Raw genomic sequence first — 13,047 nt, forward strand, 5'->3', positions numbered from 1 at the left:
CTTGTACTTTCTTCTAAGCGTGGGCTAAGACCCCTCAAGTCACCCACCATTCTGATTTGAGCTACTCTTTCTCTTTCTTTTCTTTTCTTTTCTTTTTTTTTTTTTGAGACAGAGTCTTGCTCTGTCACTCACTCAGGGTGGAGTGTAGTGGCAAGATCTTGGCTCACTGCAGCCTTGACCTCCTGGGCTCAAGCAATCCTCACACCCCAGCCTTCCAAGTAGCTGGGACTGCAGGTGCATGTCAACATGCCTGCCTAGGTTTTTTTTGTTTTGTTTTGTTTTGTAGAGATGGGGACTCCTATGTTGCCCAGGCTGGTCTCAAACTTCTGGGCTCAAGCAATCCACCCACCTCAGCCTCCCAATGTGCTGGGATTACAGGTATGAGCCATCATGCCCAGCCTCAGCTAGTCTTTCTGTCGGAACAAGGTGATAGCCACTTCTCCCTATTCTACCCTCTGCCCCACTGCCCCTTCTAGGGTTGTGACCTGAACTCTTCAGTGGCAGAAACTGAATAGCTCTCCACCACAAATTCATGTCCTTTTTTCCTCGGCACATGGCTAACTTTACTATCCCAAGTTCCCTTGCAGTCAGGTGTGGCCATGTGACTACTTCCCACCAATTGAAAATGAGTGGGATGAGGGGTGATTTTTGAGCCAAGGCTTTGAAGATGTAAGTGTGTGCCCTCCACCCTCTCTCTTTCTCCTTCAGCTGGATGGATAGAGAAGATGAGGAGGCCCAGGGGATTCTGGAACCACAAGAAGGAAAAAGCAGGGTCTGTGTATCAGTGCCTAAAGGCAAGCCACCCATCAACCTGGAAACCAGCTTCAGACTGTTATGTAAGCGGGAAGCAAAATTTTTTGAGCCTCCTGACAGATGCACAAACCTTGTAAAATAGTTAAAAAAAAAAAAAAAGAATCACCAAAAAATTTTTCAGGTCAGGCCTATTTGTTATAGCAGCTAGCACTGCCTTAGTTAAATACACTTCTTCTCCCAGTTCTGACTCACCTCTCTCCAGACACCTTGTTCAGGTCACACAGACAGAGAGATTCAGTCAGATTTGATGTGTGAAAGGGGTTAGGGTGGGGGTTGCTTTTGGGCCTGGACCATTGCCAATGGTGGTCTTAATAAGGTGTGTGACTATTTCAGTGTGTCTATGGGGTTTGTAGAGTGTGTGATGTGGGTGAAGACTTCCTGTCTGCTGCGCCATGGATCTGGGTGTTTTCCTAGGTGGCTTTACAGTCCAAGTCCTCACAACCACTTTGTGAGTGGCACTTATTATTCCCATTTCACAGATCAGGAAACTGAGGCTCAGAGAGAAGTGAGTTGCCCAAGGCTATACATCCTCTTAGAGATCTGCTAAGCTGTGAGTGTGCTTGGGGTGCCTGGAGCTGGGCTTTGGCCACCACAGATGCCAATAGCTCATCTTCTTCCTGCCAAAGGACCAGTCACAGGCTCTGTCTGGGACCCCCTTTGAAGTTCATAATTTCCTGCAGAGATACCTCTTCCCGCCTCTCCACCAAGGATGCCAGTTCCAGCTCTGACAACAGCTTCACCACAGCTAACCCTGGCTCTTCCCATCTCTTAGCCCTGATCTAGTCTTCTCCATGCCATGAGAGTGGTGGAGTACCTCCACCCACAGAGCACCATCCTCAACTTCTCCCTTCCTGGCTGCCCACAGGGCATCAGTTCCCGATTTAGTCTCTGGCTGGGACTTCTGATCCTTCTTCTCTGTGGAGAACTCCTTGGCTTAGGCCTCACCTTCTCTCCCCCAGTCATGATGAATTCAGTCTCCCTATTATCCCCACTCCAATCTCTTTTCCTCACCATAGCTAGAGGAATCCACACTGGTCACTCCCATGCTTAGAAATATCCCATTGAGTTCTGGGAAAAGGCCACGTTCCTTAGTTGGGAATTGAAGGCCCTTTGAGTTTTGGCTTCAGCTCCTGCCCAGCCCCCAACTCCGACTTCTCAGCCATTCCAAACTGCTTGTATTTCATCTGCTCTCACACATCCCTCCCTAGATTGCAGCTCCTCTCCTCTCTGCTGAGAATGGCTTTACCTTTCCTGGAAAACTCCTATTCATTCTTCATGACCCAATTTCAGGTTCCAGAACAAATATTCATTCTTTCACCAATTACTTATTAATCACCTCCTATGTGTCAAGCACTATTCTAGATGCCAGGGATTCAGTAGTGACTATAGCTGACAAAATCCCAGCCCCCATGGAGGCCTCATGGAACGTGCATGTTTTTGTCTGTATGGGTACAGATAAATCTCTGGAAGGGGACACACCTTGGGAGGGGAGTGGCAGAAGACTTTTGTTGCGTTTTTTTTTTTTTTTTTTTTTGGAGACAGAGTTTCACTCTTGTTGCCCAGGCTGGAGTGCAGTGGTGTGATTTTGGCTCACTGCAACCTTTGCCTCCTGGGTTCGAGGGATTCTCCTGCCTCAGCCTCCTGAGTAGCTGGGATTATAGGCGCCCGCCACCATGGCCGGCTGTTTTGTATTTTTAGTAGAGACAGGGTTTCACCATGTTGGCCAGGGTAGTCTTGAACTCCTGACCTCAAGTGATCCACCTGCCTTGGCCTCCCAAAGTGCTAGGATTACAGGCATGAGCCACCACGCCTGGCTTGTTGTGTCTTGTATGTCTGTTCTCTCTCTCTCTCCATACACATCACAAGAATGTGTGATTTTTTCCCCTCTTTGAGACAGAGTCTCACTCTGTCACCCAGGCTGGAGTGCAGTGGCAAGATCTTGGCTCACTGCCAACTTCCACCTCCCCGTTTCAAGTGATGCTTGTGCCTCAGCCTCCTGAGTAGCTGGGATTACAAGCGTGCACCACCATACCCAGCTAATTTTTTGTAGAGACGGGGTTTCGCTATGTTGGCCAGGCTGGTCTCGAACTCCTAGCCTCAAGTGATCCGCCTACTTCGGCCTCCCAAAGTACTGGGATTACAGGTGTGAATCACCACGCCTGACCGGAATGTGTGACTTTAATAATAAAAAAGTGAATTAAAAATATATGACCAAGAAAAGATTCAGCACTCAATCCTGAATAAGTTCATTCATTCAAGAGGGCAGTTTCTAAAAGGAACAAGCAACCAACATCCCTCCCTGTGATCTATAACAGGGGTCATTGATTCAGATGTCTAGAGGGGCCAGGCAAGTGCTGTGAATGAGTGGCCAGGTGAGGACCAGCTTAGAAGAGGAAGACATTGGTGGAGGGGCAGTCCCATTCAGCTCCAGCCTATGGCTGTGTTGTGGGAATGTGTGCCTAGATCTTTTGCTTCTTTTTTGGGGGGGGTAAAAAACCAGAAGTCTGGATTTCCTTTCTTCTTCTACCTTTTTTTTTTTGTAGAGACGGAGTCTTGCTCTGTCACCCAGGCTGGAATGCAGTGGCGCGATCTGTGCTCACTGCAACCTCTGCCTTCCAGGTTCAAGCAATTCTCCTGCCTCAGCCTCCCGAGTAGCTGGGACTACAGGCACCCGCCACCACGCCCTGCTAATTTCTTTTGTATTTTAGTAGAGATGGGGTTTCACCGTGTTGCCCAGGCTGGTCTCAAACTCCTGAGCTCAATCTGCCAGCCTTGGCCTCCCAAAGTGCGAGGATTACAGGCATGAGTCACCCCACTCAGATGGAAGTCTGGATTTCTAATGTGAATGTACATATTCTGACTTTTTTTTTTTTTTTTTTTTGAGACGGANTAGCCTAGGAATAGTCAGGGAAGCAGATAATTTAGTTAAAATGTCTTGGCCTAATAAGGGAGCTGGGCAGGTGGGGATAACTAAAAAGGAATGCATAAAAGAGTGTTGTCCAAGTTGGCACCAGAGTTGGGGAGTTTTCAGAGGTTCAGAAGCCTGGCCGTCCATACCCACAACAGTTATGGAGGCAAGGGAAACAGGCCCTTGAAAAGAAGGTAATGTGGAGTGATTAAGAAGGGGACGGACTTACCCTCCACTGTAAGGGTTACCCAAAGCGTCTGTGATAGTCCAGGAAGCTTCTGAGGTGAAGGGGCAGCATCAATCTTCAGCTGCTAAGTCGAGAAGGTGTGGGAAGAAGTCAGTCAGAGAGCCTTGGGCCAGAGCTCCAGGGCTCTGGGAGTGGCTGCCGGGCGAGTTGGACAGTCCAGTTTCCAGCGGGGTCCCGCACAGATGGGACACGGCTTAGGAGGAATCCCGGGCTGTGGGCATTCCTTGGCCCACTGGCCAGATTTCCTGCACTTGTAGCAAGCTCCTGGAGGAGGAGGTTCTGGAGGAACCCCTGGCAGCTGCGGCCCAGGTGTTTGGAGTTGTGTGCTGGAGATGTGGCTGGGGTTTGTCTCACAGTGGAGGCAAGGAATTGCAACTCAGAAATAAGTTGCTACTTGGGTGCCTCTACTCTATTACTGTACACCTTGAAGGCGAGGTTCATTAAGTCCTGTTGTGGGGTTTGAGGGCCGGAATTTAATTTTGGAGCTTTATTTAATGTCGGGAGCAGATTGGGTAATAAAATAAAATGCATATTAAGGATAAGACGGCCTTCTGACCTTTCAGAGTCTAGGGCTGAAAAGCGTCTCAGGGTTGCTGCTAAACAGGCCATGAACTGGGCTAAGATTTTTATATTTGATGAAAAGAGCCTAAACACTAACTGATTTAGGAGGGGTCGGATAAAGAAAAGGAACATTAACCTTGACTATGCTTTTATTTAGCTCTAGCCACTTTTTTAAGAGGAAATTGCTGGGCAGGCGGGGAGGGCTAGTCGCGGGACAAAACTGTAAGCCAGACCAGGTGTGTGGAGGGCAGGTGATAAAAGGATTATAGGGTGGGGAGCGGAGGCTGAGGAAGAATTGGGACCTAGCTTGGCCTGGCGAGGAGGGCAGAGAGGTCAGATGGGTCTGTAGAAAAGGATGATTAGAAAGACTCGGCCGGGCGCGGTGGCTCAAGCCTGTAATCCCAGCACTTTGGGAGGCCGAGGNGCGCAGACATGAGGGCTAGGCTAAAACAGTAAGGTCGTTTGGACAGAAAGGCTACAGGACGCAGTCCCGGCTCTTGTGTAAAAATTCTGTCCGCACTAACCATGCCTAGGAAGGAAAGGAGTTGTTGTTTTGTAGAAGGGACTGGGGTTTGGGAGATTAGCCAGACACGCTCAGCAGGGAGAGTAAGTGTGTATTTATGAGAATTATGCCGAGATAGGTAACAGATGAGGAAGAAATTTGGGCTTGACTGAAGTAATGGGGCTGTCTGTGAAGCCTTGCAGCGGTACAGCCTAGGTAATTTGCTGAGTCTGATGGGTGTCAGGGTCAGTCCAAGTGAAAGCGAAGAGAGGCTGGGATGAAGGGTGTAAAGGAATAGTAAAGAAAGTATGTTTGAGATCCAGAACAGAATAATGGGTTGTGGAAGGAGGTATTGAGAACAGGAGAGTATATGGATTTGGCACTATGGGGTGGATAGACAATTTGGTTGATAAGGTGCGGATCTTGAATTAACCTGTAAGCCTTGTCTGGTTTTAGGACAGTAAAATGGGGGAATTGCAAGGGGAGTTTACAGGCTTTAAAAGGCCATGCTGTAGCAGGCGAGTGATAACAAGCTTTAATCCTTTTAAAGTGTGCTGCAGGATGGGATATTGGCGTTGAGTGGGGTAAGCGTGATTAAATTTTAATGAGATGGTAAGGGATGCATGATGTGGGTTAAGGTGGGGGAATACTAAGGGAGGATGTGAAGGAGGCTTTGAACTGGGGGAAAAGGCAGCAATGAGGTATGGCTGTAGCCTAGGAATAGTCAGGGAAGCAGATAATTTAGTTAAAATGTCTTGGCCTAATAAGGGAGCTGGGCAGGTGGGGATAACTAAAAGGAGTGCATAAAAGAGTGTTGTCCAAGTTGGCACCAGAGTTGGGGAGTTTTCAGAGGTTTAGAAGCCTGGCCGTCCATACCCACAACAGTTATGGAGGCAAGGGAAACAGGCCCTTGAAAAGAAGGTAATGTGGAGTGATTAAGAAGGGGACGGACTTACCCTCCACTGTAAGGGTTACCCAAAGCGTCTGTGATAGTCCAGGAAGCTTCTGAGGTGAAGGGGCAGCATCAATCTTCAGCTGCTAAGTCGAGAAGGTGTGGGAAGAAGTCAGTCAGAGAGCCTTGGGCCAGAGCTCCAGGGCTCTGGGAGTGGCTGCCGGGCGAGTTGGACAGTCCAGTTTCCAGCGGGGTCCCGCACAGATGGGACACGGCTTAGGAGGAATCCCGGGCTGTGGGCATTCCTTGGCCCACTGGCCAGATTTCCTGCACTTGTAGCAAGCTCCTGGAGGAGGAGGTTCTGGAGGAACCCCTGGCAGCTGCGGCCCAGGTGTTTGGAGTTGTGTGCTGGAGATGTGGCTGGGGTTTGTCTCACAGTGGAGGCAAGGAATTGCAACTCAGAAATAAGTTGCTACTTGGGTGCCTCTACTCTATTACTGTACACCTTGAAGGCGAGGTTCATTAAGTCCTGTTGTGGGGTTTGAGGGCCGGAATTTAATTTTTGGAGCTTTATTTAATGTCGGGAGCAGATTGGGTAATAAAATAAAATGCATATTAAGAATAAGACAGCCTTCTGACCTTTCAGGGTCTAGGGCTGAAAAGTGTCTCAGGGTTGCTGCTAAACAGGCCATGACCTGGGCTAAGTTTTTATATTTGATTAAAAAGAGCCTAAACACTAACTGATTTAGGAGGGGTCGGATAAAGAAAAAGGAACATTAACCTTGACTATGCTTTTATTTAGCTCTAGCCACTTTTTTAAGAGGAAATTGCTGGGCAGGCGGGGGAGGGCTAGTCGCGGGACAAAACTGTAAGCCAGACCAGGTGTGTGGAGGGCAGGTGATAAAAGGATTATAGGGTGGGGGAGCGGAGGCTGAGGAAGAATTGGGACCTAGCTTGGCCTGGCGAGGAGGGCAGAGAGGTCAGATGGGTCTGTAGAAAAGGATGATTAGAAAGACTCGGCCGGGCGCGGTGGCTCAAGCCTGTAATCCCAGCACTTTGGGAGGCCGAGGCGGGCGGATCACAAGGTCAGGAGGTCGAGACCATCCTGGCTAACACAGTGAAACCCCGTCTCCACTTAAAAAATACAAAAAATTAGCCGGGCGAGATGGCGGCGCCTGTAGTCCCAGCTACTCGGGAGGCTGAGGCAGGAGAATGGCGTGGACCCGGGAGGCGGAGCTTGCAGTGAGCTGAGATCCGGCCACTGCACTCCAGCCTGGGCGACAGAGCGAGACTCCGTCTCAAAAAAAAAAAAAGAAAGACTCAGCCACGCTTGGGGTTGGGACTGAGCGGACAGGCAGGAAGGAAAGAAGGAAGATTTGGGACGAGTTGCATTGGGAACAGAGACTAGGGAGGGACCGACGTGTAAAAGAATGCCTGGACGTCAGGCACCTCAGACCGTTTGCCCATTTTAGGACAAGAATTATTTAGATCTTGTAGGATGGAAAAATCGAAAGTGCCATTTTCTGGCTCTTTGGAACTACTGTTGAATTTGTATTGGGGTTAAGCGGCATCGTAGAAGAAAATAAGGCATTTAGGTTTTAGGTCAGGTGTGAGTTGAAGAGGTTTTAAGTTCTTGAGAACACAGGCTAAGGGAGAAGAAGGAGGAATGGAGGGTGGAATGTTGCCCATAGTGAAGGAGGCAAGCCCAGAAAAAAGAAAGAGTAGAGATACAGAGAGAAGGAGTTCGGGGGTTCTTGCCCTCCAGAAAAGCGGGAAAGGGGTCAGGACGCGGAAATAAGGGATTGGGGCACAAAAATAAGAGGTTGGGGCACAAAAATAAGAGATCGGGGTGCAAAAAGGTTGGGGTGCAAAAAGAAGAGGTTGGGGTGCAAAAAGAAGAGGTTGGGGTGCAAAAAGAAGAGATTGGGGTTCTTGCCCCTCCCCCTGAAAAGCAGAGAAGGGGTAGAAGCAGGGAGAGAAGGGGTCAGGATGCTTGCCCTTCCCCTAGAAAAGCAGAGAAAGGGTAGAAACAGGGAGAGAAGGGGTCGGGGTGCTTGCCCCTCCCCCAGAAAACAGAGAAGGGGTAGAGACAGGGAGAGAAGGGGTCGGGGTGCTTGCCCCTCCCCCAGAAAACAGAGAAGGGGTAGAGACAGGGAGAGAAGGGGTCGGGGTGCTTGCCCCTCCCCCAGAAAACAGAGAAGGGGTAGAGACAGGGAGAGAAGGGGTCGGGGTGCTTGCCCCTCCCCCAGAAAACAGAGAAGGGGTAGAGACAGGGAGAGAAGGGGTCGGGGTGCTTGCCCCTCCCCCAGAAAACAGAGAAGGGGTAGAGACAGGGAGAGAAGGGGTCGGGGTGCTTGCCCCTCCCCCAGAAAACAGAGAAGGGGTAGAGACAGGGAGAGAAGGGGGTCGAGGTGCTTGCCCCTCCCCCAGAAAAGCGGGGCTTGCCACTAAGGGTGAAGGACCAAGGGAGGCGTCCCTGCAGCGTGGTCAGACACCTCTGAAACGTGGGTGAGTAATCAGAGAGGCGTCCCTGCAATGATTAAACACTAAGGGAAGGCTGCCTTCCCCAGTCCGTGACAGGCGCCGGCATTTTGGGTCCACGGATAAAACGTGTCTCCTTTGTCTCTACCAGAAAATGAAAGGAACTGAAATTAAGAGAAGGGAGAGATTGAAGGGTGGTGTCAAGATTGAAAGGAGAAAGAGGTTGAGAGATAGAGAGGCTGGAGAAGAGAGTAAAAAGGGGCCGCTTACCCGATTTAATATTGGTGAGATGTTTGCGAGATGTTCCTTGGGCTGGTGGGTCTGAGGACCCGAGGTCGTAGGTGGATCTTTCTCACGGAGCAAAGAGCAGGAGGACAGGGGATTGATTTCCCAAGGGGGGGGGTCCCCAGATCCGAGTCATGGCACCAAAATGTCATGAGCGTCCGTGTGAAGAGACCACTAAACAGGCTTTGTGTGAGCAATAAAGCTTTTTAATCACCTGGGTGCAGGCGGGCTGAGTCCGAAAAGAGAGTCAGCGAAGGGAGATAAGTGTGGGGCTGTTTTATAGGATTTGGGTAGGTAAAGGAAAATGCCAGTCAAAGGGGGCTTATTCTCTGGCGGGCAGGAGTGGGAGTCACAAGGTGCTCAGTGGGGAGCTTTTGAGCCAGGATGAGCCAGGCACAAGATAATGTCATTGCTTAAGGCAAGGACCGGCCATTTTCACTTATTTTGTGGTGGAATGTCATCAGGTAAGGCGGGGCAGGGCATTTTCACTTTCGTGATTCTTCGGTTACTTCAGGCCATCTGGGCGTATACGTGCAAGTCACAGGGGATGCGATGGCTTGGCTTGGGCTCAGAGGCCTGACATTTTCGACCTCTGATTCACAGCTTTCCTGGGCCTTTCACGGATGCTTCTTGCTGTACCGGGCACTGCACTCTTTTGCATAGGGATGATCCAGTGATCACTGGGGTCCCAGGCCAGGATCTGTGTCTGTTCCTCTTGCTTCAACCCGACTAGGCCTGAGGAGTTGACGGTAGTGGAGGCCCTCAAATAACTGGGAATTCTGAGTGTCCAAAGGCACGAAGCTGGGGCGCCTGATGGCAAGCACTGCTTAAAGGCTTGCCCAGGGCCACCGGGGAGGCCAAGAGCTGGAATTCAGGACTCCGCCTTCAATTCAGAGCTCCTTTCTCCAGGACTAGAAAAGGTTATTCCAGAGACTGAACTTGCAGCCAAAAGCCCAGGACATCCTAGTCTTCCCGCATCAGGCCCATTAGAGCGACCAATAAAAACTACAAATTCCAGCATGCCGCGAGTCGCGGACGGCCCTCGCGCTCCCGCCGGCTCCAACCATCCCTCTGCTCCTCATTGGCTCGCAAGCCTAACGTGCTGTTCCGTGAGTGGTTACAGCTCTTGTCGCTGGTAAGAACCCATTGCTGGTAAGAACCCATTGCTGGGGCTGGCCGGCCTGTGCCTTGGAGCCTCTAAGGAGATGGAACTGCACTCAACCAGGATGAGAGGCTGCCCGACCAATGCAGCTGCCGCCCCCTCTGCTACGCCGGCTTTGCTTTTTGACTCCCTGGTGACACTGAAGTTGAAGCGCTTCCGGCCGGAGGCCATTAGATGGGACACCCGGAAGGCGGAACTTCTAGGGCGGAAGTGGCCGAGAGGAGAGGAGAATGGCGGCGGAAGGCTGGATTTGCCTTTGGGGCTGGGGCCGGCGGTGCCTGGGAAGGCCTGGGCTTCCCGGTCCCGGCCCTGGCCCCACTACACCTCTCTTTCTTCTTTTGTTGCTGGGGTCTGTGACTGCGGATATAACTGACGGCAACAGTGAACATCTCAAGCGGGAGCATTCGCTTATTAAGCCCTACCAAGGTGAAGCCCTTGGGGTGGGAATGAGTGAAGGGTGAGGGCGAGGCCGAACAGGGCTGGGGGAAGGCGTGCCGTTTCTCCTGAGCAGAGCACCTCTGTGGGTCTCCTGCCTCTGGCGAGGTCAGTCCTGGGGTGGCCTCTTAGCACCTGTCTCTTCCCACAGGGGTCGGTTCCAGCTCTATGCCCCTCTGGGACTTCCAGGGCAGTACTATGCTCACGAGCCAGTACGTACGTCTGACCCCGGACGAGCGCAGCAAAGAGGGCTCTATCTGGAACCACCAGGTGAGTGGTTCTCAAGAGGATAGGCCCTGCCTCCCAAACAGCAGAGACCCGAGCTTGGTTTGTAGGTTTGCACCTCTGTCCCTGGCCTTTTCCTCATCTTGGTCACACCCACCAATAATGAGAGGCGATGGGTATTGTGTACTTACTATGTGTTGGGAGCTGAGCTTGACAATTTTCATCCTTCTCATTTCCTTTAAAAGCCATGCGAGATGAGTAATGTTATCTCCATTTTACCCACTAAGAAGCTAAGACTCAGGTTTGAAAGTGTCTTACCCAAAGTTACATAGCCAGAAAGTAGTGGAACTGTCAGGCTGTCTGACTTGAACCCCCTCAGTAGTGGGAAGAACCGAGCGAACTGGATCTTTATTGGGTGTTTTGCTGTGTGTTAGGCACAGACCTTGCCATGCCTTATTGCATTTAATTTTCAAACAAGTTGTTTGAAATAGATGACTTCCATAACTGTACAAAAATAACACAGCTAGCAAATGACATAAACAGTATTTAAACTCTGATTTGTCTGATCTCAGCCCAGCAGTTCACTCGATGTACTTGACTCTCCACCTGGACAGTGGAGGAACCCCTTAGAACCCCTTTTCCAGTGCTTGGTTGAGGGTCTTGTCATCAGTAGCGTGGAGGGACTGGACCTGTGGGCAGTTTTAGTGCCTGTGACCTTTGCCCCACAGTATGTAGTATGGAATATGTGAGCAGTGGCCAATGACAGCTGCTACACAGACTCCACACTGAGGCAGTCAAGGTGAAGAAAAAGGGGAAAGAAGAAGAATTTGGGGCTGGGTTACAGCTTGGAGCGGGACCTGCTCCTGCCCCAGCTTGCCTGATCTCAACCCTTCCCATGGCTTAAGCTGTTGGCCAGTGTTCTATTTTTCTCCATCACCGTGCTCCCTGGTCCCTGGTGGTTGACTTTCTTGTTTAGTTCTGGGAACCCACACTGTCTTTGTGTTGCCTGGTCTGCCCGTCCCCTCATCTCCTCCTCTCCTTCCTGCCCCGAGCCTCCACACTGCTGTTAGTGGCATCTGGGAATACTTTCTTCAGCTTTCACTCTGATCCTCAGAGCCTGGAGTCCCCTGTGAAGGGGTAAGCATGCATTATGTCTGCACAATCTGGCTGCTGGTGCATCTCCAGTCAGTTCTCTCTGTTAATTTTGTTCCAGCCTCCCTGGCTGCCTTCTTGCCTCAGGACCTGTGCACCTGTTGTTCCCTCTGTCTGGGACACTGCCTCCTGGCTCCTCATGCCCGCTTGGTTTTTTCTCATCTGTTAAGTCTCAATTCAAGTGCCACCCACGCAGACACTTCTTCATTAACCATCCTGTCTACCCCGAGTCACATTCTGTCACATTATTCTGTCTTAGGGCTTTCAGATATTTTAAAGAAATGATAATGCAGCCTTATATTTTTCATGGAAATGAGTTCAGTATAGCATTATTATTTTTTTTTTGAAGCAAGGTGCAAATAGTACTGGAACTGTAGAAATCAGGATTAGCCACAAGTAAAAGACACATCTAAGACAGTGGCTTAAATTTTGGTTGTAGATAGCTGATGGTTAGCATCATCAGTGGCTTGAGATGTCACAGGACTGAGAGGCTTCTGCACTTGCTTTCATCAAATTTTCAGTCTGGAATACAATTGTTTTGCCTTCCTCCACCTTTCTGTTTGACTCTGCTGATATTCTTGAAACATTTGGAGTGCTTCCTGTAAATTCCCGAAAGAAATTGCTTGGAAATCAGAAATTTCTGTTCAGTGTTTCCCAAGAACTGCCTCTTCCTTTAATGAGCTGGAGAGATGCTTCCTCAACTTTTCCCTTTTTTATCTCCTTCATTCACTCCATCTGGGAGAGGCCTGCACTCAGGCAAACATTCCCTGAACACCTGCTGTCTTCCGAGCAGCCATAAGATAGCTCCTGCTATGGTGCGGGGGTGGGGTGGTCTAGATGAAGGAGTGGCTCAGAGGTGACTAGAAATCTTAAGTGCCTGGTGGCTGCAGCACAGGACCTGGGGAGGCTGCTCAGGCCCTATCCTTTTGGGGGTCTTGTGCAGAGGCTGCGGCAGTAGTCTTTAAGCTTTTTTTTCTGTTGTAGCAAACTTTTAAAAGTGGCATCAAAATTGTCATTAGGTTTAAGTATTTGCAAAGGATGACAGCATATTTTAAATATTGACATTTTAAAATGAAACTGTTCAGTATTTTAAGCATTCAATGGAATCTAAATATTGCAATTTGATATCCCCTTTTTTTTTTTTTTTTTTGAGACGGGAGTCTTGTTCTATCATTCAGGCTGGAGTGCAGTGGCGCAGTCTCAGCTCACTGCAACCTCTGCCTCCCTGGTTCAAGTGATTCTTCTGCCTCAGCCCCCTGAGTAGCTGGAATTACATGTGTGCACCACCATGCCCAGCTAGTGTTTGTATTTTTAGTAGAGACGGGGTTTCACTACGTTGGCCAGGCTGGTCTTGAGCTCCTGACCTCAAGTGATGTACCTGCCT

At 50.0% G+C, this 13,047-nt stretch overlaps 1 protein-coding gene across 1 annotated transcript in view; it reads left to right on the forward strand.

Annotated features, from left to right (window-relative positions):
- The first annotated feature begins 9,849 nt into the window (after positions 1 to 9,849).
- The window catches only part of LMAN2 (lectin, mannose binding 2), a 24,236-nt gene continuing 21,038 nt past the window's right edge, over positions 9,850 to 13,047 (forward strand). The window contains exons 1-2 of the mRNA XM_017896063.1: positions 9,850 to 10,277; positions 10,438 to 10,556. Coding sequence (XP_017751552.1) covers positions 10,082 to 10,277; positions 10,438 to 10,556 — 315 coding nt within the window. The 5' untranslated portion in view covers positions 9,850 to 10,081. The remainder of the gene's footprint in view (positions 10,278 to 10,437; positions 10,557 to 13,047) is intronic.

This window comes from Rhinopithecus bieti, unplaced genomic scaffold (genome assembly GCF_001698545.2).
Source record: "Rhinopithecus bieti isolate Rb0 unplaced genomic scaffold, ASM169854v2 scaffold_26546, whole genome shotgun sequence".
Lineage (NCBI taxonomy): Eukaryota > Metazoa > Chordata > Mammalia > Primates > Cercopithecidae > Rhinopithecus > Rhinopithecus bieti.